This window comes from Ceratotherium simum, chromosome 39 (assembly GCF_057802395.1).
Source record: "Ceratotherium simum simum isolate JZ-2026a chromosome 39, ASM5780239v1, whole genome shotgun sequence".
NCBI classification, from domain to species: domain Eukaryota; kingdom Metazoa; phylum Chordata; class Mammalia; order Perissodactyla; family Rhinocerotidae; genus Ceratotherium; species Ceratotherium simum.
This window is the reverse complement of record NC_141938.1, coordinates 6902807-6928264: the sequence shown is the minus strand read 5'-3', so window position 1 is coordinate 6928264 and position 25458 is coordinate 6902807. Positions and strand designations below refer to the sequence as shown.

At 40.5% G+C, this 25458-nt stretch overlaps 1 protein-coding gene across 1 annotated transcript; it reads right to left on the bottom strand.

Moving 5' to 3' along the window:
• Positions 1-233: 233 nt before the first annotated feature.
• LOC101401015 (uncharacterized) lies at positions 234-24689 on the bottom strand. Its single transcript, XM_014796910.2, has 7 exons — positions 24634-24689; positions 24320-24404; positions 5628-5712; positions 4889-5015; positions 4203-4283; positions 3613-3695; positions 234-3142 (listed from the first exon to the last, which is right to left on the bottom strand). Exons 3-7 carry the CDS (start codon positions 5658-5660, stop codon positions 1799-1801), a joined length of 1668 nt encoding a protein of 555 aa, XP_014652396.2. The 5' UTR covers positions 5661-5712; positions 24320-24404; positions 24634-24689; the 3' UTR covers positions 234-1798.
• Positions 24690-25458: the final 769 nt, after the last annotated feature.

Here is a 25458-nt window from a genome sequence, read left to right as displayed (position 1 = left end):
ACTATGACAAATTCTTATAGGACCCCTAAGTCTTCTTTCACACAATTACTAAGTTGTTTGAGGACAATCTATGAGCCTTACACCGCACACAAAAGGTTAAGACTAATCTGCTGATCTTTGGTGTTCTTGCCAATAGTTAAAAAGGCAACAGATGGACTGAATAACAATATACATACCCAAAGTGAACCACAACATGACATACTCCACACATACAAATATGTAACACAAATGTGTACAGAGAATCCTTCTTCTGGATTTATTATTAAGCTTGATTTAGATATTCATACAGTGCTTTGATTAATCCTCAAGAAAGTGTCATTAAGCAGCTGCACACCTAAAGGCCATATTTGACATAACCCAAGGCTTCTTGACCATCCAAACTATGTGAATTTGTATCACTGAGGCTGAAACCATACTGTGCTGATCTGTGTCTACACCCAAGGTTCATATTCAGGATCTCCCAGTGAGGGCATGAAGCATAGCAGATTATCAGGACCAGCTACATTCACGAGTTGTTCTTTTTTCACAGCCCGCAGATAGAATGACAAACACAGAAGCAGGTGATTCACCAGCAACAGCTGTCGCTTGACTCAAATATCATTGTTTTCCCAGGCCGTGGTGTTGGGTATGGTGTGAAAGAGAGCATTCATTATTCTCACAATCATCTTGTATGGGCTTGAAGTCAAAGGTCCTCCCCAGGTGGCAGGGTTGTTGTTCCCCCAGAAAGGTCACAAAAACAGGGTGTCACACATGGTAGGTGTAATCTCACTTTTCCCACTCATCCCATGCTTGAAACTGATTTTTTATCTGAAAGGATCATGTGTGAGAGGAACAAGGTAATTTTACAAAATTTATGAAGATGTATTTTAACCATCATGTTGGCTGGTGTGACTCACTCTAAATGAGTTTGGTGAGCACCATACACAGTCAAGCAGTTGCTGTCTTCACAATGTAAGTCCGTTTCAATCCATTAAGAGAATCCAGGTGGTTAGAAGAGGCTTAAGTGTGAAGTCTGTGGACCCACTTTTAACCAGGCTGCAACATGGAAAGTGTAGCAACTAGACTGCCCTATCACTGGAGAGAAACACATGCACAGAAATGCTCAGGGCCTACTCATAAAGGATTAAAACAGATCTATAGAACCAACTAGAACACTATGCATCTCAGAAGACCCTAAGATTCACACACAGGATAGCACTTCACACACTTCCCATATTCAGTTTCTTGACTGTGAATCACCCCAACTTTATTACAGACGAGAAAGAATCCAATGGAAAATGATGACTCTACAACATATTTTACAACTATAAAGTTTTTCTCCACAGTGAGATCACAAGTGAACATAAGCAGTTCAATTTTCCTCCGTATCTCACATTAGTTGGATTTCTCTCCACCACAAGATCTCTTATATATAAGAGATATATATTTCACTGAAGAAACAGGGAAGGGCTTTCCATGTTTCTTAATAGTATAGCTTCACTGTCAAGCCTTACATGCTAGGCTGTGAGTAGATGCTGATGGTTTTCCCTCAGTCCTTACATTTGGACAGCATCTCTGCAGTGTGGGCCTTTCATGTCTTTGAAGTGAACTGGGACTACTGAGGGCTTTAGCACATTCCTTACACTGATAGGATGTCTCTCCAGGTGAGTTCTTTAATTACACTGAAAGGGAGTGGGAAAACCTTCAGTTTTCCCACATTCCTTTCATTTATAAGGTTTGTTTCCAATGTCACCTTATAAATGACAAAGTACAAAGAACTAGCCAATGTTTTCCCACATATACTACACTAAACAGACTTCTAAACACTGTGAGTTCTAAAATGTCTAGTCACTTTTGAGGAAGTAGCAAAGGCTTTGCCACATATGTCACATTTAAAAGGTTTCTCTCCACTGTGAGTTTTTATATGGTCATTAAGTCCTGAGGAATGACTGTAGGCTTTCCCACATCCCTTACATTTATAGGGTTTCTCTCCAGTATGAGTACGCTTGTGAATGATTAAGTACCAAGAAGTGGTAAATCGTTTCCCACATATATTACATACAAAAGGCTTCTCTCCAGTGTGAGTTCTAAAATGATTAGTCAGTTGTGAGGAAGTAGCAAAGGCTTTCTCACATTTGTCACATTTAAAAGGCTTCTCTCCATTATGAGTATTTATATGGACAATAAGGCTTGAGGATCGACTGAAGGCTTTCCCACATTCCTTACACTCATAGGGTTTCTCTCCACTGTGAGTTCGCTTATGACTGTTAAGGCCCAAAAGACAATTAAAGCCTTTCCCACACTCGGTGCATTTATAGGGTTTCTCTCCAGTGTGAGTACGTTTGTGAATGACTAAATATGAAGAACTTGCAAATCTCTTTTCACATATATTACACTCAAAAGGCTGCCATCCCCTGTGAGTTCTCAAATGGTTACTGAGATTTGACGAAGCAGCAAAGGCTCTCCCACATGTGTCACACTGAAACGGCTTCTCTCCAGTGTGCGTATTTATGTGGCTAATAAGGCCTGAGGAATGACTGAAGCGTTTCCCACACTCCTTACATTCATAGGGTTTCTCCCCAGTGTGAGTTCGCTTGTGACAGTTAAGGTGCACAGAACAACTAAAGCCTTTCCCACATTCTTCGCACTTGTAAGGTTTCTCTCCAGTGTGAGTACGCTTGTGAATGATTAAGTGGGAAGGACTTATAAACCTTTTCTCACATATATTACACTCAAAAGGCTTCTCTCCACTGTGAGTTTTTATGTGGCGAACAAGGCCTGAGGATTCAGTGAAGGCTTTCCCACATTTCTTACATTCATAGAATTTTTCTCCATTGTGAGTTTTTCTTTGCACCTGAAAGTAAGATTGATTAACAAAGGCTTTCCCACCCACACTGCATTCAAAGGCTTTCTCTTGCATGCTAGTTTTCCAGTACACATCTGGAGTTGGGCTGATGGCTTTTCCCCACGGATAAAACATTGCAAGTTTCTCTTCAGTAGAGGTTTTCTTGGACAGAGCAATGAAGCATTTTTCATGCTGATTATCCTTATGAGTATTCCCACCATTTTGAGCTCTCCTGTGTGTCTTCAGGCCTGAATGTTCACTGCAGACTTTCCCACATTGCTCAGAATCACCGAGTTCCCACCCATTGTGTATGCTTTCCTGTTGATGAAAAAATGAACGATAATTCAAAGATTTCTCAAATTCATTAATTTATCTCACCCATCTCAAAGCAAAAACACCATTACGATGACAATTTTTATCATTTGTATACACTTCCTACCCTGTTCATTTCTTTGAACTTGAATGATGGAATCCTTCTGCCAGAAGGATATGCCATCTACTCTAATCTTAAAAGATTCCTGTAGTTTCATGGAGTTGTTTAAAAACTCAACAGCAAGTCATATAAGGGAGAATGAGATCTTCTGGGAATTCTGAAGCAACAACTTTTAAGATAGGTTTAAAATATTCCCAAATTCAACATATTCAGAGAACCTCTACAGGACCATTGCTCTGTCTTGGGCGAATGCCACTCATCCCAAATATCTAGCGCTTGCTCACATGTTCTATCTGATGAAAATCTCAATCTTTTCTAAATGTGGAAAATAAGAAATACATCTTTTCAAACTCACCATTTCTATCCTATTGGATGCTTTTTCCCAAAAAATATCCTGGCAAATTGCTGAGTCTTTGGTTTTAAGTGGCGTTTCCCATTCTAAAATAAAAAAAGAATGAAACGTGTAGGAATATACAGAAAGAAATGTACATTAAAGTGGTTAAAAACAGTAAGGCTCATCTGTATTATTTCTAAGTTAAACATACTAAATAAAAGGCAAGACATAGGAGAAGAGTTTTGCTATGTCAAAAATTTTGCAATCATAAGGATGTGTAGTCAAAAATTCAGTTTATTAAAATGATCCTATGAAAATTAAATATGATGAAAAGGGACAGAATATGATCAAGGAAAGAATGTAGCAAAGTTCTGGATAAACAACATACACCAAATGATTAACTTAAAACAGACACAGAACAAGTTTTTTTCTGAGTTCATAGGAAATTCTCAGTAAGTGTAAAGTACGTATGAGAAGCTGATGATATCTCACAGCATTAGAGACCAATGACTTTGGCCTTCTAGAGAAATCACCTCGTAAAGCTTTCTCACTGCTAATTCCAAACATAGGGACATTTTCATTGACCAGGGAAGTTCTTCAGAATTTCTCACCTTGGAAGGCTCCTGTCTCCACTATTCTCAACTCTTCCTGTTCCAACCAAGAAATCAGGTTGGGTTTGAACAACTGATACTCTGTTCATGGGAAAAGATATATTAATGGTAAAGCCCTCTGCAAAAGATGACAAATATTCCCATGAATCAACTCCTATATTTCCAGTGAACATAGTAACATTATTTCAAAAGAGATAAAAACGCAAATACGCTCTTTCTGTGTATCAAAGAGATTTCTTGTCTCCAGCCCCTGAAACCCCTGTTCAGATATATATACATTAAAAAGTATTAAAACTTTTATTGAAACAGGAAATAAAGTAAATGCAAAAAGAAATGTTCATTGTCATGGAGAAATCACTACACCAGTGGTTGTCAAACTCTGTTGTCCATCAGAATCATGTCCACCGTTTTCATTAAAATAGAGATGTCTGGGTATAATGCCAGAGATTCATTCATTATGTCAAAAGTGGATTCTGAGAATGCATATTTCTAAGAGAGTGACGGGGATAGTGTTATTCCTCGAACCACAATTTTACAGAAACCACACTACATTAAAACCCATTAGTGTAGAGACTTGTACCTTAGTTTCCATTATGTGCAGATTTCACATCACCAATATTGGAACATAGTAAATAAATCATATATGTCTGTTCCATAAGAGACTACAGGAATGATAGCAACCTTACCTACTGTGATCAGGTTCTTGTAGTTCTCCAGCATCACACCTCTGTATAGATTTTTCTGAGCTCGGTCCAGTAAAGCCCACTCCTCTCGGGTGAAGTTCACAGCCACATCAGCGAAGGTAACTGAGTCCTAACCATCACATGCAAGCTGGCTTCAGTAAAGTAACATCTCCACCAGTGTTCACTGGGTGATGAACATGGGAGACCAAAGGGCAAGAAAGGATTTCAAGGTCTCTCATCATCTCCCCCAGGGTTCAATGGTCCTAGGTTTTCTCCTCTCTATCTAGACTCACTCATGGTTGATATCCTCCACTTATGGCTTTAATGGAACCTCTAACGCATGAACTTATCTCACCACAACTAGACTAAAAGCTCTTCTCATCTTAATTCCCTCTGGCGGAACAGTCCTAGGCAAATTGTGGACACTTTAAAAAGCTGATGAATGTACAAGTTCTTTGAGAAATGCACATGTTCATCTTCATTACCATCCCAGAGCAGGCAGCAAAACAAAAAAATGTGCAATTGCCATTATGAAACAACAGTAGGAGGTAATTATAAAAATACTGAGATTATTTACATGAACCAATGAGAGGGTCCACTTTCGGTGGGAAAACAACGGGGACTCAGTCCATCAGTGGCCTGACTTCCTGAAGAACCCTGGAGAGAAGTGTACCTAGAAAGAAAGGTGTCTATCCAGTGGGTGCGGTATGTCATTTTGTAGAAGCATACACTTTCTAATTACCTGAGAATAATTTGTCCAACACTCAGTCACCATCCTTTCTGCTTCTATCTTTGACTCAGGAAGGCAGAAAGGGTCCTTAGAAGACCTAGGAGAAAAGAAAGAAAGCATGAGATGACCATAATTCCCACATTCACAGACCTGGAAGTCATTCCATTCTAGCCTGAAATTCTCAAATATTCCCACACACTCAAGAAATCTCACATAAATACACACTACTGCCATCAACTGTCAGAGTAGTCCTGTCTCACCTGAAGCCACAACAGGGAATTGTGAGTCATGCTATCAGGAGAAATGAAATTGTTTCATTTTACAGGGATCAAAACTTAAGCCCTGAGGAATGTGACTCTTCATTTATCAAGGCAATAAAATTGATGAATGAGATTATGCAGCCTTTCTACATAGCTGACATAGAGAACAGCATTCCCTGGCCCACTTAAGCTTCTCCTAGACAAACCAGCAGCATGACTGCTCAGGTCCAGACCAAAGGACTCTGTGTTGTGAAATGTGAACCTCAAAGCTACTAAAACAATATGCTCTATAGCAAGAGTATCAGTGACATCATCATTTACGGAAGACCATCTGTACTAGATGTCTCACTGGAATCTTATAGCTCACTTATATATTTGGAACAACCTGAGTATTTGAATCCAGTCTTTTGTCTTTAAATTTTGTGTTTTCTGAACACAAAACAAGTATGCCTGATAAAAATTTAGTGTGCAGTAAAATTAGAATGCTTTGAATGTACAAAATAATGTAAACTATCGCAATATTTTTATGCTACTTCTAAGTAAATATTCTCACTATATATAGGAACTACACATTTTACTGGACAGCACTGGTCAAGACTGCCCCTGGGCATTTGAAGGGAAGAAAAACGATGTATTTTATTTGGTCAACGTTCTTGAGCTTCCCTGATAGATACTGAAGAAGTCTGAAGCTCTGGGCCTCCTTTTAAGTTCTTATTGCTGCCTTATTCTTATAGTCTCACAGTAAATAACAGTGATCTTATGTCCCTGTACTAGGCACTCAGTTGAGAGCAGTAACTATAAAGAAAATGTCCTAGGTATTAAAGGCCCCACACTCTCACTGGAGAATAGAGACAATAAAGTAATAAGTGACATACCAATTCATAACTGCTATGGGGAAAAAAAATCAAGCTGGTAAGAAAATAAAGGGTGTCCTAACATACACACACACAGAAAGAGAGAGAGAGAGAGGAAGAGAGGGAGGGAGGGAGGAGGGAGAGGGGGAGAGGGAGGGAGAGAGGGAGAGAGGGAGAGAGGGAGAGAGGGGGAGAGAGTGAGCACAAGCACATATATTCTATTGGTTCTGGATCAAGACAATGGAAGAATAGGGAAATAATCATTAGCTCTTCTACATCTGACACTAAAAGATTAGAAAAAGTACATCAATGTTTTTACAAAAGAACTCAGAATACACTAAAGTACTGGGAAGCCCCCACAGATCTTCGTTGGAAACACTCAAATTAGTAGGTCTGTGCTCTCACCTTGCCTTGGGAAAAGGGCAATACCATATCATACTTAACTCAACATTTGTCTCTTTTATGCATCTTTTCAGGAACCACCTTTTCATTCTACTCATCAGTTCTATGTTCTAGCCATGTCTTTTATATTTACTCATTTCTTCCACAGACTTTCTTCGTGTTTGTCTTTTTACGTTCTGTATTTAAAGGTTAACTACTTTATGTTAAAAATTCAACAACCTTTGACAACGTTATAAACTGTTGTGACATCAAATAAAAAAAGAACACTTTTGGAATAATGTCCGTCTCGCGGCCGAGTTGTTCCCTTTGTCTCTTCTCTCTAAATTACAACCAGTAGGACATCCATGGACCAAAAAAGGACTCTGCACAGCATACTAGAATGCCTGAGAGATCCATACATCTATACATCTGGAAGTGGGCTGACTGGACTTCTCATATGTGGTGGAACCAGTGAAGCAGTGGCAGCAGTTCACAAGACCAGGAGTTCCAGGAACTATGGCCACACCTGGAACTGGAGGCCCCAACAACTGAGGTAACACTCATCAATAGAAGCCCCAGGAATCCAAGCAGTGCATGCTCCTGGAGGCACCAGGAGTCACTGCAGGCACACCACCAGAGGCTCTGGGAACTGCAATGATACCTGAAAATGAGGCCCCTCCACCAACCCTGGTGGCAGCACCTTCCCACACTGGTCCAGCCAGCAGCAGGGGCTGCATCCAAGACTCTGCCATCCAGCAGCAGTGGTGTAGCCCATAACCTGAGATTCCAGGATTCCCACCAGCACCTGAGACTGGAGGCTGCAAAAGCCACAGTAGTGCCTGTGACTCAGACCCCAACAGTGGTGGCCCCGACAACAGCCCTACCAGTGTTGCATACAATACCCTGGGGCCAAGGCAGTGGTGGCAGTGGTGGCAGTGCCAGTGACCCGAAATTCCAGGAACTATGTAGGCACTTACCAGAGGCTTAGGAAGCCATGGTGGTGCTTGTAACCTAGGTAACCCTCCCCTTTGTGGCTGTTGCAGTAGCAGTGTCACCTATAACCCCGGCCCACTGAGCAGCAGCAGCAAAACTCACAAACCAAGTATCCCCAGAAGTACATCGCCAGCACCCTCAGACAACCCAGGAGCAACAGTGCAGAGAGCACACATGGCAGCAGCGCATGAGCCCAGGGAGAGCCTGTGGAGAGCCAGGCGACAGCAACAACAGGGTGCACGACCCTTCCAGCCTTATAAGTGCCCACAACTTCAGCCCCCCTACCCATTGCAGCAGTGCCGGCAGACACTCAAGATGTCACAGAGATTCCCGTGACCCTGGCCATCACACCACTCTCCCCATTGCCCTCACTCTAGTGGTAGAACCCACAACCTAGGCAACCCCAGAGGCAGCAGAGGTGGTTACAGCCTGGTGACCTCAGAGATGACACCAACAACTGCAGCAGTATAATAAGCAGCAAGGTACCAGCAATCTCAGAGGCACAAGGAGCACAAGGACACTGACAACTCCTCTGACAGACAGAGGTGGAAAGCTCAGGCTCTCAAATATAACCAGAAGTAGCTCCAGAATCAAAATAAGGAAGCCTTACTCAAGTCAAAGGGGGTTTGCTACCCAAATGCACCAGCAGGGGAAAAACTCAGCAAGCACTGTTAAAATCCACAGAAACTCGGTACAATAAAAAGGAAGACATTTCTCCAGAAACCAAACTTGCAGTCACAGAAGCCTGTGAACTAACTGACAGAGTATTCAAAATATCTATCATGAAGACACTCAATGGGTTAACGGGAACTCAGAAAGACAGTTCACTAAGCACAGGAATAAAATTAACGAATAGAAAGAGTACCTAACCAAAAAGATTGACACTCAGAAAAAAAAAAGAACTCAGAAATTCTGCAAGTTAAGAACACAATAAGTGACATTAAAAATAAACTAGAAAGCATTAAAAATAGAGCAGACCATATGGAAGAGAGCATTACCAAGCTCAAAGATAGAAATCTAGAAAAGATTCAGGTGGAAGAGGAGAGAGAACTAAGATTTTTAAAAAGTAGAGCAATTGTACAAGAAATATTTGACTCAGTAGGGAAAAGCAAAATAAGGATAATGGGTATCCCAAAAGGAAAAGAGAGGGAGAAAGGAGAAGAGAGCTTATTGAAAGAAATAAGAGCTAAGAACTTCTCAAACCAGAGGAAGGAACTGGAAATATAAGGACATGAAGCTAACAGAACACTTAATTGTCTCAAAGCAAAACGACCTCCTCCAAGACACATTATATTAAATGTATCAAAAATCAATGACAGTAAGTACTAGGGACGAAGGGATGCATTTATATGGTAACTGACAAACAGTAATGTACAATAAAAATTTCACGATAAAGAAAAAGAAAGGCAATGACAAAGGAAGAACATTAAGGGTGGCCATAGAAAAGAAAATAACTTACAAAGGAAACCCCATTAAGTCATCAGTGGATTTCTCAGCAGAAAATCTACAGGCCAAGAAAGAGTGAAATGAGATATTCAAAATATTCAAAGATAAACACTGTCAGCATACTCTCTCCCCAGCAAGGCTGTCCTTCACATATGAAGGAGAATTAATGGCTATCCCAGACAGACAAGCTGAGGGAGTTCACCACTAGACTTGCCTTAAAAAAGATGTTGAAAGATGCCCTCCATCCTGAACATAAAGAAAAAGAAATCTAAGGCTTTGAGCAAGGTGATAAATACACAGAACACACAGAAAAAATTAACATAGTTAAAATTTCCATCTTACCTAAACCAATCTACAGATACAATGCAATCCCAATCAGAATCCCAAAGACATTCTTCATGGAAATAGAACAAAGAATGCTAAAATTTACATGGAACTACAAAACACTCTAAATGGCCTAAGCAATCCTGAGAAAAAAGAACAATGCCGGAGGTATCACATGCCCTGAATTCAAAATATACTACAAAGCTATAGTCACCAAAACAGCATGGTACTGGCAGACCAGACACACAGATCAATGGCACAGAACTGAGAGCCCCAAAATAAAACCACACATCTATGGACAGCTAATCTTCAACAAAGGAGTGAGGAACATAGAATAGAGAAGGAAAATTCTCTTCAATAAATGATGTTGAGAAAACTAGACAGCCACACACAAAAGAATGAAAGTAGACCATTATCTTATGCCACAGACAAAAATTAACTTAAAATAGGTTAAAAAAATTGAATGTACAACCTGAAACCATAAAACTCCAAGAAGAAAACATAGGCAGTACGCTCTTTGACATACGTCTTAAAGGTATTACTTTGAATATCATATCTCCTCAGGCAAGGGAATCAAAAGAAAAAACAAGTGGGGCGACATCAGACTAAAAAGCCTCTCCATGGCAAAAGAAACCACCTACAAAATGAAAGGACAACCTACGAGTTGGCAGAACATATTTGCAAGTCATACATCTGATAGGGGATTAATATTCAAAATACACGAAAAACTCATACAAATAAGAAAAAAACAACTCAACTGAAAAATCAAAAGAAAATATGACGGATATTTTTTCAAAGAAGATATCCAAATGGCCAATAGACACATGAAAAGATGTTCAACATCACTAATTATTAGGAAAATGCAAATCAAATCTACAATGACATACCACTTCACACCCATGAGAATGGGGATAATTAAAAAGGCAAGAAATCACAAGTGTCAGCGAGGATGTAGAGAAAAAGGAACCCTCATACACTGCTGGAGGGATTGTAAACTGGTGCAACCACTATGGAAAACAGTATGGAGATTTCTCAAAAAGTTAAAAAGAGAAATACCATATGACCCAGCTATTCCACTACTGGGTATTTATCCAAAGAACAGGAAATCACTAATTCAAAAAGATATATGCAAACCTATGTTCACTGCAGCATTATTCCAACAGCCAAGACTTAGAAGCAACCCAACTGCCCATCAACAGATGGATGGATAAGGAAGATCTGGTATATAGTACAGAATACTTCTCAGCCATAAAAAACACAAAATCTTGCCATTTGTGACTAGGTGGATGGACCTTGAGGGTATCATGCTAAGTGAAATGAGTCAGATAGAAAGACAATCACCGCACGACTTCACTTACATGTGTAAAACAAATTCATACACTTGGGAGAACAGACTGGTGGTAACCAGAGGGAAATGGGATGGGTGAGAGCAAAAGGAGTAAGTGGCACATGTGTAAGGTGGCAGATGGCAACTAGACTTTTCGTGGTGAACATGATGCAGTCTGTAAAAGCTTGAAATATGATGTAAACTGGAAATGGATACATTATAAACCAATGTGACCTCAATTTAAAGGAAAATCACTTTAATAAATCAAACACACAGCAACAGGCCAAAGGCTGATCTACAAAATGGTTTTTTTTTGAATGGTGTCAACCACTGAATGTTCCACGGTTCATTATCTTTGAACCAATATCAACCTCACAACCCCACAGTCCTTATTCTGCATTTCAGAAGACTAAAACCAAGAAACACATTTGGTCACAAAAACCATCTAGCCTCACAGTATAACTCTCCTTACTATCAGGGTTCTCAAACTGAGGTTCCTTGGACTAAATAGGGGCACCAATGTGTTCACTCACTAAGTGCCTACATGTTTTACCTTTCCTTTCATTTTCTAATTGAGGTATAATTAATAGACACTGAAATACACACACCTTAAGCATTTGCTGGATGAGTTTTGACAACTGCATACACTAGCAGTAAAAACCAGCTGAAACAAGATACAGGACATAGTTCTCTCTCTACAAAGCCTTCTTGCTCTTTCCAGTCCATTCCTTACCCCTTGCTCCGAGATAAGCAATTTTTGAGTTCGATCAGTTACTAGACACACTATTCTGTATACGTACATTAAGGAGTTCACATAGCATTTCCTGAGTATATCCCTATTGATTTTTCTACTATTATTTAGTTTAACAACAATATGGGCAAAATATATTAAAATCTCCCACTAGAAGTGTGGATTTGTCTATTTCTTCTTCTAATTCTGTCAAGAAAAGTTTTATATATTTGCAACAATTATTATTGAGTGGACATACCTTTAAATTTTTGGAGAAACACAACCTTTTTTCTCCATTTTGCTGAGGAAGATTCACCCTGAGCTACCATCTGTGCCAGTCTTCCTCTATTTTGTATGTGGGGTGCCACCACATCATGGTTGATGAGTGGTGCAAGTCCATGCCCGGGATGTGGGCCCACAAACTCAGGCCACTGAAGCCAAGCATGGTGAACTTAACCACTACACAACAGGCCTGGCCTTGAAACACAAGCTTTTACCATAATGACCTCTGCAGCTGTGCTACTGCTTTTCCACACTGTTGGCTGACATTAGGATCAGCTTGTTTTGGAGAGGGTTTTTTTTCATTTCATGGGCAGCCTTATGTCTGTTTGGGATAATGTTTACCAGTTTACCAACATTTACCAGTACAGAGTGTGGCACAGAGCCTCGCTCACTGAAGGCACCCAGTGATTGGTGATCAACAGACAACACAGATCCTTCACACCACTCTTTAATATACCTACATTATAGCTAAACAGCTGTTCATAACACAATATATCTTATTAAAATATATTTAGTTACTCTAAGATTATAAAGGTGGGAGGAACACTGTCTTCTTCCGTGCACTCATCCAGCAGCCTCGGCTTCTCTGCACACCAGTCAGTTGTCTCCCATGGCCTCCTTATACGGATACTTAGTGCTCTAGGTGTTGCAAGGACAGTGTCACCCAATTCCCTCTCTCCACTTACCCACCACTCATGACTTGTCTGCATCCGAAAGGTTGCTTACTGCCTGCCCAGTGACTGTTGACTACCTCTGGTCCTGGCAACCAGGCAAATTTCTTCACTATCCAGTTGGCTGCCTTTTCCAACAAGGTCTGAAGTCCAGCCTTGGAGAGAGGGCCCCCATACAAGTTTCGCTTTTCTTAGGGACTCTCCATCAACTCTCGGCTATCTGTTACAACTCTCCTTACATCTTCAAATTACAGTTCTCTTGTATAAATCAACCTGTTATTTCTGTCTCCTGATTTCATACAGACTCATATACAATTGAGAAGAACAATGATCCCTGGGGACAAATGAGTAAAGAGGAGATTTGGGGATACATTTGGTCAAGCCTTTGGACCTGAGCAATGAGCGGAGCTCCTTGCCAACAGGAAAGACATTCAGAGAATCACGGGATCTGCACATCCTCACCAACTTTGTCTTCAGAATCCTCATCAATTGTTTCACTATGGCACAGCTAGCTCATTGGGAGACCCAAATGGCAAACAGAGGGAGTAATGTGGACATTACCACGTCACACAGACCCTTCAGTGGTTTCTGGCAACCTGCATTGTCAGGGAAGTCTTCTGGTCCTTTACCTGTGGAGTGATTCTAGCCCACTAAACGTGTCAGTGTCTATAAAACGTCAAACAGGGGGGGTTACTCTGGATGATCAGTCAGGGAATCAAAGGCCTAATCTGAGTAGGAGAAGGAATCTCCAGGTGGACTACAAAACCACTATACATTTATCAACATAAACATTTGCTAAGATTGATAATAACACAAGTGACTTATTGATTCTAATTAATTTCTTTGAATGAATTTGCTACTCATAGAATTAAAACACATTCATACCTTCTCCTATTTTCTCTTGATTCACATCACTTGAAAAGATGTCACTTCTTTTTCCTGTCAGGTATACATGGAAGATTAGAATCCTCCTTCAGCATTTTCCTCAACCAATGTAAAAGGCGTCTACTGTGAAATCTAGGAGTAACCCTTGATGCACTCCCTTCTCTCACTCTAGAAATGTAATCAACCAAATACAGAATGCTTTCCCCATCTCCTACTCCCATCCCTTCCAACATGGCTAGGTCCTATGCCTTTTCCATTTATGACTTAGATATTTATCAACTCTCCTACCTTCACATACTCAAATACAAAAAAATAGAAAATAATACTGTCCTCTACTTTAGTTCCAGAACCCTAACCAATTTGTACCAACATATTTTCTTGGAGAGATGTTTGCCTCCTCCAACAGTTTACAAGTTTTCTAATTACAACCCTGGGTTGAATTTTTTCACGAAGCACTAATTAAGCATTCAAACATCCATTAAGCAGTGGTATAACCTCTAGTAAATGAACGCATGAAGTTTGAAAACGCCTGGATTCTTTCATTTTTACCTCCCACAAAACTCTCAAGTCATTTCCTTTATTATTTTTTCCCGTAACAATCACCCTCATCTAGGGTCCATGATCGTGTTTTAAAACTTATTCATTATAAGATTCTATCTTGATTTCATGCCTTCATGCTCATGTTTCCTGAAGCCCACTCCCAAAGCAGGAGTTAGTGGGTTGTAAGTTGTAAATGGATTCAAGTCACTTTTCCTGCTGAAACATCTCAGAAGTTTCCATGGCCTTAGAATATTGTCCAGAGCACCTCATTCCCCTGGGCCTGTCCCTGCTCTCCACTCCATCTCCCACCACTCTGTCTGTTGTGCTTCTGCCAACCTTGTTTCTTCAGTTCAAGAAATACACCAAGGTCTCAACTATGCTGCATTTTCTCATTAGGTTCCCTTCACCTGACATTTCCTCATCCCCTCTACAAATCCTCACAGTAACTCAATAAACTGACTAGGTTAATCCTACTCAGGCTTTGGTTCACAACTTAAGTATCAATCTCTCCCACTACATATTACCACCTCATGTCAAGCCATTCTGATGCCCATATCACAAACTTGCCACTATTCATTTAAGATCTGTATTCCCAAACAGACTGGAAGCCCCACAGTGGCAGTACTATGTCCATTTTGATGGCCTTTGTTTCCCTGTCCCAGCACAGTTCCTAGCTCATTAAATGAATTCAATGACCATCTGTGGATTCCCCCACAATTGCCATTCCCCACAAAAATGTCACAGTAATATATGCACAAATAAAAGAACAAAAAAATAGAATTACAACATAAAAATCAAAGGAAACTCATACAAAATGTCTGCACACAATATAATTTAAACCAAAAGACAGTATTTCTTAAAAAGTATTTTTGTATTTTTACTCAGAATGACAGTGGATAGGGTTTTTTGAAAACAAGTGCCTGAAGTTAAAATTAAAATTTGTTCCTTATGGTTTTTCCATAATTTCTAGACATGTTTTTAAAAAGTTGATTCAGAAACTATAAATGGCACAAGACCTACAGAAGAGAATTTATAATACCCAGCAAAAGTAACGTTTGCCCTTTGACGAGAAAACTAACCTGACAAACTTATCCTGAAAATATACTCCCACAAACAAAAGTTTATTCACTGTAGGTGATTAAAACGTGCTAAGACAATTGTTATAAAGCTTGCTGGGAGCAACATATTCTGAGTATCAAAATATCACTCTGGAGAGTGACGTCAGCATCCTGGCAGAGTGAGCTTTCCCTGTTAGACAGAACAAAAAGGACATTATATTCATATACCAACAGACGACATTCACACAACACGAAAGACATCTGAGAGACCCACACAGCCTTACATCTGAAGGTGGAGGTGCTAGAACCCCTGGAGAAAGTGGAAGAAGTTAAGGAGAACTCTCCTCCTTCCCCAATGGCAGCTACTCTGGGTCTGTGTGGCTCTCAGGGAGAGAAGGCAGAGGGGCAGCACTGTCACTCTCCAAGTTGTCTCAGCCTGTAGGAAATTCCCATACGGAAGGGACTGAACAGTTGTGGGGGTGTCTTCAACAAGCTAGCACTCCAAGAGAGCAGACAGCGAGGGAAGAACAAGCAGCCCCAGGATTGGGCAGGCAAAAGAAAAAGCCCCTCCCCCCACCTGCCACTCCAGCACAGCCAGCCAGCCAGCATGCCTGCAGATTGCGGCAGGCTCAGAATACACAGCTCTTGATCCCCACCTAGTGGTGGCAAGTAGAAGCTGTGACCAGATATTTTCACCATGAGGAAAAATAAACCCATGCCCTCAAGCAGTATGCAAAAATATATTCAACCTAAGACAGAAGGAAAATGACAAGCACCCAGAAATCAATCCTGAAGACACAGAAATTTATAACCTAAATGACAGAGAATTCAAAATAGCTATCATAAAAAAGCTCAACAAATTACAAATACAGATAATTCAATGAAATGAGGAGCTTCTGCACAAAAGAGATTGAAACTATAAACAGAAACAAATCAGAAATGTTGGAGATAAAAAACACAATGGAGGAGATAAACAAAAATCCAGCAACTTTAAAGAACAGAATTGACAATATGGAGGAAAGAATTAGCATTATCAAGGACAGGAATGCAGAAATACTCCAGATGGAGGAGGAGAGAAAACTAAGACTAAAAAGAAATCAAAACATTCTCCAAGAAATATCCCTAATTAGGAAATGCAACATAAGGATTATGGGTATTCCAGAGGGAAAAGAGAGGGAAGGAGTAGGGAGCTTGTTCAAAGAAATAATAGCTGAGAACTTCCCAAACCTGGGGAAGGAGTTGGAAATACAAGTTACTGAACTCAACAGATGTCCTAAATATATCAACATAAAAAGACCCTCTCCCAAGGCATGTAGTAGTAAAGCCTCCAAAACCCAATGACACAGAAAAAACATTAAGGGCAGCAAAACAAAAAAAAAAAAAAAGAATTTCAATCAGACTGTCAGCCAATTTCTCAGCAGAAACTTTACAGGCTAGGAGAGAGTGGAATGATATATTCAAAATTCTGAAACAAAAACTTTTAGTTAAAAATACTCTATCAAGTGAAAATATCCTTCAGATATAATGAAGAAATAATAACTATCCCAGATGAACAAAAGCTAAGGCAGTTCATTGCCACATGACCCCCACTACAAGAAATACTCAAGCAGGCCCTCATGCCTGAAAAAAAAAAGAGAAAGGGGATAGAAACATTTGAGCAAGGAGAAAAACAGGTAAACAACATGAGGAAAACTGCAGCGCTCTATCAGAATAGGTTAGCAAATGATCATAACATCAAAGATTAAGGGAAGGAAAACACCAAAAGTGAATATAATCTCATCACCTTAAACACAAACTCACAACACAAGACAGAATAAGCTGTGACAATAATAACTTAGAAGGGGAAGAGGAAAAGGATGGAATTGACTTAGTCTAAGGAAATAAGAGGCCATCAAAAAATGGACTATCTACAAGATTTTTTTATACAAAGTTCATGGTAACCACTAAAACAATCAGAACAGAGACACATATGATAAATAAAGAGAAAACTAAGAAAACCATCATACAGAACTATGAAACTGAATTGGTAGTCCAAAACACACATGAAGAGAAGGTAAGCAAATGCAAATGAACTGGAAAATGAGCGATAAAATAGCAAGATTAAGCCCTCATATATCAATAATCACTCTAAACGTAAATGGATTTTATTGTCCAAAGGACACAGTGGAGGGATGGATTAGAAAAACAAGATCCAACAATATGCTGTCTCCAAGAAACATCTCAGCTCTAAAGACAAACACAGGCTCAGAGTGAAAGGATGGAAGACAATACTCCAAGCTAATGGTAAACAAAAGAAAGCAGGTGTTGCCATACTTATATCCGACCAAGTAGACTTCAAAATAAAACAGGTAAGGAAAGACAAAGAGGGGCAATATATAACGATAAACAGGACACTCCACCAAGAAGACATATCACTTATAAATATATATGTATCCAACACAGGAGCACCAAAGTACAAAAAGCAACTACTGACAAACCTAAAAGTAGATATTAACAACAACACAATAATAGTAGGGGATCTTAATACCTGACTTACATCAACGGATAGATCATCCAGACAGAACATCAATAAGGAAATACTGGACTTAAATGAAAAACCAGACAAGGTGGAATTAATAGAAATATATAGAGCACTCCGTCCAAACACAGCAGATTACACATTCTTCTCAAGTGTGCATGGAATATTCTCAAGGATAGACCATATGTTGGCAAACAAGGCAAGCCTCTATAAACTTAAGAAGATTGAAATCAGGAGCTGGCCTGGTGGCACGAGCAGTTAAGTGCACGCACTCCGCTGTGGTGGCCTGGGGTTCGACGGTTCAGATCCTGGGCGTGCACTGACACACTACTTGTCAGGCCATGCTGTGGCGGCATCCCATATAAAGTGGAGGAGGATGGGCATGGATGTTAGCCCAGGGCCAGTCCTCAAGCAAAAACAGAAGGATTGGCAGATGTTAGCTCAGGGCCAATCTTCCTCACAAAAAAAAAAAAAAGAAGAAGAAGAAGAAGACTGAAAACAAGCATCATTTCCGACCATAATGCTATGAAACTAGAAATCAAGTACAAGAAAAAAAGTGGGAAAGTGAGAAAGATATGGAGACTAAACAATATGCTACTGAACAACAAATGGATCACTGAAGAAATTAAAAGAGAAATCAAAAAATATCTGGAGACAAATGAAAATGAGAATACACCATACCAACTCATATGGGATGCAGCAAAAGCAGTCCTGAGGGAAACTCACAGCAATACAGGCCCACCCTAACAAGAAAAATCCCAAAAAGCAATATTAAACCACACCTAACAGAATTAGAAAAAGAAAAACAAAGCCAAAAGTCAGCAGAAGGAGGGAAATAATAAACATCAGAGCAGAAATAAATGAAATTAAAACTAAAAACAGCAGAAAGGATCAATGAAACAAAGAGCAAGTTCTTTGAGAAGATAAACAAGATTGACAAACCCTTAGCCAGACTCACGAAGAAAAAGAGAAGGCTCAAATAAATAAACTTAGAAATGAAAAAGGAGAAATTACAATGGATAACACAGAACAACAAAGAATTATGAGAATACTATGACAAACTATATGCCAAAAAATTGGACAATCTAGAAGAAATGGATAAATCCTTTGACTCATATAACCTCCCAAAACTGAATCAAGAAGAAATAGAGAATCTGAATAGACCAACCACAAGAGATTGAAACAGTAATCAAAAACCTCCCAAAAAATAAAATGTCCCGAACCAGATGGCTCCTCTGAAGAATTTCACCAAATATTCAAAGAAGATTTAATACCTATCCTTCTCAAACTATTCCAGAAAAAAAAAAGGAAAACGGAACGCTTTCTAACACATTCTACGAGGCCGACCACTCTGATACTAAAGCCAGTCAAGGACAATACAAAGGAAAATTACAGGCCAATATCGCTGATGAACATCAATGCAAAAATCCTCCACAAAATACTGGTAAACCGAATACAGCAATACATTAAAAAGATCATAGGGGACGGCCCGGTGGCGCAAGCGGTTAAGTGCGCATGCCCCGCCGGTTCGGGTCCCAGGCTCGCACCAACGCACTGCTTGGCAGGCCATGCTGTGGCGGCGTCCTATATAAAGTAGAGGAAGATGGGCATGGATGTTAGCCCAGGGCCAGCCTTCCTCAGCAAAAACAGAGGAGGACTGGCGGATGTTAGCACAGGGCTGATCTCCTCACAAAAAAAAAAATAAATAAAAAAATAAAAAGATCATACACCATGATCAAGCGGGATTTATACCATGGATGCAGGTATGGTTCAACATCCACAAATCAATCAATATGATACACATTGACAAAACAAGGAATAAAAACCACATGATCATCTCAATAGATGCAGAGAAGGCATTTGACAAGATCCGACATCCATTCATGACAAAAACTCTCAACAAAATGGGTATAGAAGGAAATTACCTCAACATAATAAAGGCCATATATGACAAACCCACAGCCAACATCACACTCAATGGGGAAAAACTGAAAGCCATTCCTCTGAGAACAGGAACGAGACAAGGCTGCCCACTCTCACCACTCTTATTCAACACAGTACTGGAGGTTTGGGCCAGAGCAATTAGGCAAGAAAAAAGAATAAAAGGAATCCAAATAGGCAATGAAGAAGTGAAACACTCACTGTTTACAGACAACACAATTTTATATGTAGAAAGCCCTAAAGAATCTATCAGAAAACTATGAGAAATAATCAACAACTACAGCAAAGTTGCAGGATACAAAATCAACTTACAAAAATCAGCTGCACGTTGGGGCTGGCCTGGTGGCACAGCAGTTAAGGTCACATGCACTGCTTCGGTAGCCTGGGGTTCACAGGTTCAGATCCCAGGCAAGGACCCACGCACTGGCTGTCAAGCCATACTGTGGCGGCGTCCCATATAAAGCAGAGGAAGATGGGGATGGATGTTAGCCCAGGGCCAATCTTCCTCAGCAAAAAGAGGAGGATTGGCAATGGATGTTAGCTCAGGGCTAATCTTCCTCACACACACAAAAAAATTCAGTTGCATTTCTATATTCTAATAATGAACTAACAGAAAGAGAACTCAAGAAGACAGTCCCACTTACAATCACAACTAAAAGAATAAAATATCTAGGAATACATTTAACCAAGGAGGTGGAAGACCTATACAATGACTAACTATAAGACATTATTGTAAGAAATCAATGATGACACCAAGAAATGGAAAGACATCCCATGCACATGGATTGGAAGAATAAACATAGTTAAAATGTCCATATCACCTAAAGCAATCTACAGATTCCATGCAATCCCAATCAGAATCCCAACGACATTCTTCACGGAAATAGAACAAAGAATACTAAAATTCCTACAGGGCAACAAAAGACCTCAAATAGCTAAAACAACCCTGAGAAAAAAGAACAAAGCTGGAGGCACCACAATCCCTGACTTCAAAATATACTACAAAGCTACAATAATTAAAACAGCATGGTACTGGTACAAAAACAGACATACAGATCAATGGAACAGAACTGAAAGCCCAGAAACAAAAGCACACATCTACAGACAGCTAATCTTTGACAAAGGAGCCAAGAACATACAATGGAGAAACAAAAATCTCTTCATAAATGGTGCTGGGAAAACTGGAAAGCCACAGGCAAAAGAATGAAAGTAGACCATCTTCATTCGCCATACACAGAAATTAACTCAAAATGGATCAAAGACCTGAAGGTGAGACCTGAAACTATAAAACTCCTGGAGGAAAATATAGGTAGTACACTCTTTGACATCAGTCACAGAGATCTTTTTGAATTCCATGTCTACTCGGACAAGGGAAACAAAAGAAAAAATAAACAGTGAATCTTCATCAGACTAAAGAGCTTCTGCAAGGCAAATGAAACCAGGATCAAAATGAAAAGACAACCCACCAGGTGGGAGAGAGTATTCGCAAATCATATATCCAAGCAGGGGTTAATCTCAATAATATATAAAGAACTCACACAACTGAACAACAAAAAAACAAACAACCCGATCAAAAAATGGGCAGAGGATGCAAACAGACATTTTTTCCAAGGAAGATATACAGATGGCCAATAGGCACATGAAAAGATGCTCAACATCACTAGTCATCAGGGAAATGCAAATCAAAACAACACTAAGATACCACCTTATACACATTAGAATGGCTATAATCACAGACAAAAAATAACAAATGTTGGAGAGGTTGTGGAGAAAAGGGAACCCTCATTCACTGCTGATGGGAATGCAAACTGGTGCAGCCTCTATGGAAAACAGTATGAAGATTCCTCATAAAATAAAAAATAGGCATATCTTATGATCCAGCTATTCCACTACTGGGTATCTATCCAAAGAACTGAAATCAACAACCCAAAGAGGCTTATGCACCCCTATGTTCACTGCAGCATTATTCACTATAGCCAAGACATGGAAGCAACTCAAGTGTTCTTAGACTGATAATTGGATAAAGATGATGCGGAGTGTGTATATATATATAGAGAGAGAGAGAAAGAAATATATATATATATATACCCACACATATACATACATACATACAATGGAACACTACCCGGCCATGAAAAAAGACAAAATTGTCCCAGTTGCAACAACATGGATAGACCTGGAGGGTATTATGTCAAATGAAATAAGCCAGACAGAGAAAGACAATCACCACATGATTTCATTCATATGGGGAAGATAAACTAACATATGGACAGAGAGAACAGTTTGATGGTGACCAGGGGGTAGGGGGTTGGAGGGTGGGCACAAGAGGTGAAGGGGTGCATTTATATGGTGACTGAAAGATAATAATGTAAAACTAAAATTTCACAATGTTATAAACTATTATGAAATCAATTAAAAAAATCACACCACACAGAATTTTTTTATTCACAAGGAAAAGTCTACCTTTATAACAGAGTACTCTGGGCTGGCCTGGTGGCTTAGCAGTTAAGTGCACGCGCTCCACTACTGGCGGCCCAGGTTCGGATCCTGTGCGCGCACCGACGCATCGCTTCTCTGGCCATGCTGAGGCCGCATCCCACACACGGCAACTAGAAGGATGTGCAACTATGACAACTATCTACTGGGGCTTTGGGGGAAAAAAAGGAGGAGGATTAGCAATAGATGTTAGCTCAGAGCCAGTCTTCCTCAGTAAAAAGAGGAGGATTAGCACAGATGTTAGCTCAGGGCTGATCTCCCTCAAAAAATAAATAAATAAACAAAAATAAAAGAGGGCTCTGCTGATCACTACAGAAACAAGTAATCAAAGTTGGCATCACTAACTGAGGGATGGCATAAATTTCCATCTTCCTGATGCAATGCAATTTGATGCACACATCACCTACAACATCCTTTGAAATGATCTTTTGAAGCCTCTACACCAGGAGTTGGAACACTTTGGTCACAGGCCTGTTTGTGTAAATAAAGCTTTGTCGCAACACAGCTATGCCCTTTTGGTTACTTAGGTCTGTGTCTGCTTGCCCACTACAAAGGCAGAGCTGAGTAATTCTGACACCTTATGGCCTGCAAAGCATCAAGTACTTACTATCTGGACCTTTCAGACAAGATGTTTGCCAACCTCTGCTCCAGACCCAATCACCAGTTGTCAAGAAATACAAATAGAGGAAATATTTAAACACACTGTGAAAATATAATCAGAAACATCACACTACGTGACTTCCCAAAAGAACACTTGTGCCTTTTCTAAAAGTCAACATAATGGGACAAACAATGTCAACTGATCTATTATAAGACTAAAAGAAATAAACAATTGCCATATATAAATCTTGATAGGGTCCAAGATACAAAAATATTTTTTTGGAACTAAGTGGAGGATGAGTTTTTACACAGAGTAGCTATGAGATGACATTATTTTTAATTTTCTTGGGTGGAATAGTACTGTGGTTTTAGAAGAACAATGTCCTTATGTTTGGGAGATGCATTAAAGTATTTAAAGGTCAAGTACCATGAATGCAATTTATTTTTAACTTACTCTCAAATAAGTTCACCATAAAATGTATTTCTCTATCTATGGAGAGATTAAACACACAAAATGCTACAAATGGTAAATTGTCTATAAAAAACACTCACTGCACTGGATGTTCACATTTTCTGTTAAGTTTAAGGTTTTACGAAAGAAAAATATGAAAGAAAAACACACCTAGTGCAAATTCCTGTCAATGGAAAACACCAATTCTAGAACTAGTGTCACAAAGCCCCCATCTTTTTCTCCCAAAGGCCCCTGTTTTAAAGTTCTGTGAGGATGATATAGGGGCTAGGAAGTTCAGACGACAAGTAGCTGAGTATTCTTGTTTTTCTTTAGAAGAAAGACTTTCGGTCCACATACGTTTATATTTATATACAGAAATATGCAAACCCTTGACAGCTGTGAAATGTGAAACAACGGAGTCCCTTACATCTAAGGGCTTTAAAATGGCGCTGGGAAGCCATTAAGGAAACGGGTGTCACGCGAGGCCTCGTGGAGCAGAACAGGAACTCTGAACTGAGGACCCTGGAGAAACCTGCAGTCCCTCCCAGTGACGGACTTCTGCCTCCCACCAGCTGCCTCAGCGATGAACTACGTTTAGCCAAGAGGAGCTTCCCGCCGCCAACGCCAATTAACATTCTGTGTAACGCAAACCCCCTTCTTTAAAAGCCCCTTTTCCTCCCTAGCGGCCACTATGGGGGTTTCTACCTGAATCTCTGCTCCCGGAATTGCAGTTCCACGAGCCCGAAATAAACGCCTCTCTGCCTCTCATACTGGCCCTTTACTTTTCTCCGTTTTATTTCACACCTGAGAAACTATCTTCCCTTTCACCTTTAGGTAATGTTCAAAAATAAAGAACAAGTAAAGTTAAAGACAAATTCTCAGACGACACATTCGTATGCACAGGAGAAGCAGAAGAGGCCCCTGAGCCAACTTTCCCCCGGACTCACGGGAACACGACGGGGTCGCCAGGGCCGTGAGAACCGGAGCGCGCGGGGCCTGAGCAACGGGACTCGAGCAGCGGAAATTCTTCTCCTGGAGAAAAGTCCCGAGGTTACTTCGGAGGCTTCTCAACAGGGGAGCCCAGTGGACGAAAACCCCCCGCACAAGAGCCCTTCCCGCCCCGGCTCCGCGCGGCGACAGCGGCCGGGCGGACGCGAGCGGAGGGGCCCGGCCTCTCTAAGGAGGCCCCTCGGGGTCCCGGCCACACCTGTCCTTTACCGCCCTCCTGCCTCCCAGGGCGCTCCCTGCACGCGGGCCTCACCAGGGACGGGGTCACCGCGAGAGGACCTTCTTGCCCGCTCCACGAGGTGCAGGGTCAACGGACAAAAAGATCGCGCGTACAAGTGACGCCACTTCCGCTTCCTGCCTGCGGAGGTAAGGGGCGGGGCTCCAGGGCTCGGGCTGCCAATCACGTTAGACCATTTCAGGCAGAGAAATTGCGGTTCTCCCCGCGTGGGTGCGGAGGGGCCTGGAGTCGGCTCCGCGCAGGCTGGGGGCGGAAACAGGCCTTGTCGACCAGGTTGAGGATGGAAGCAGGCCTGTGGGCTGGGCTACGGGCTGGGGCCTGTGTTCATCTTCCTGGCGCGTTTATAATGATTCTCCCGTAATAATATGCCCGCCAATCCATGATGGTCTATCTCCTCCATTCAATCAATCCCATATTTAACGTTAGTTTCCCCTTATTTGCTTTTCTTTACGTTGGACACTATCCTAAACTTTAATCCTTGATTCCTTTGCGTTTTCAGTGTAATAACATTTTCTTGTAACTTTTATGTTTTTCTTCTTCAAATATGTATTCTGTCTTTTATTTTTCCTATCTTATTGTACGGACCAGGGCTTCCCATACTAAATTGTGAAATAGCACTGATACCAGGCGTTTTTAACTCAGGAACGGTTGTAAAGATTCTCTAGTAATCAAGTTTGCTGTGGGTTTCTGTGGGTGGCCTTTGTGGAGTTAAAGTCTTTTTAAATCCTGATTTACTAGCACGTTTTACCAAGAATTGCTCATGTGCATTATTAAATGTGTTTCATTCATCAATTTAATTGATAGCTATTTCACTACGTCAATGTTTTAGCTGTTGCTGTA

What these genes read in the sequence shown, in the direction of transcription:
- LOC101401015 (XM_014796910.2), bottom strand. Translation starts at nt 5,660, where the DNA reads ATGGTGACTGAGTGTTGGACAAATTATTCTCAG. An exon ending in GGAGACAGGAGCCTTCCAAG is followed by an intron (nt 3,696 to 4,202) that starts GTGAGAAATTCT and finishes TTTTTATTTTAG; the next exon opens with AATGGGAAACGCCACTTAAA. An exon ending in CATCCAATAGGATAGAAATG is followed by an intron (nt 3,143 to 3,612) that starts GTGAGTTTGAAA and finishes TTTCATCAACAG; the next exon opens with GAAAGCATACACAATGGGTG.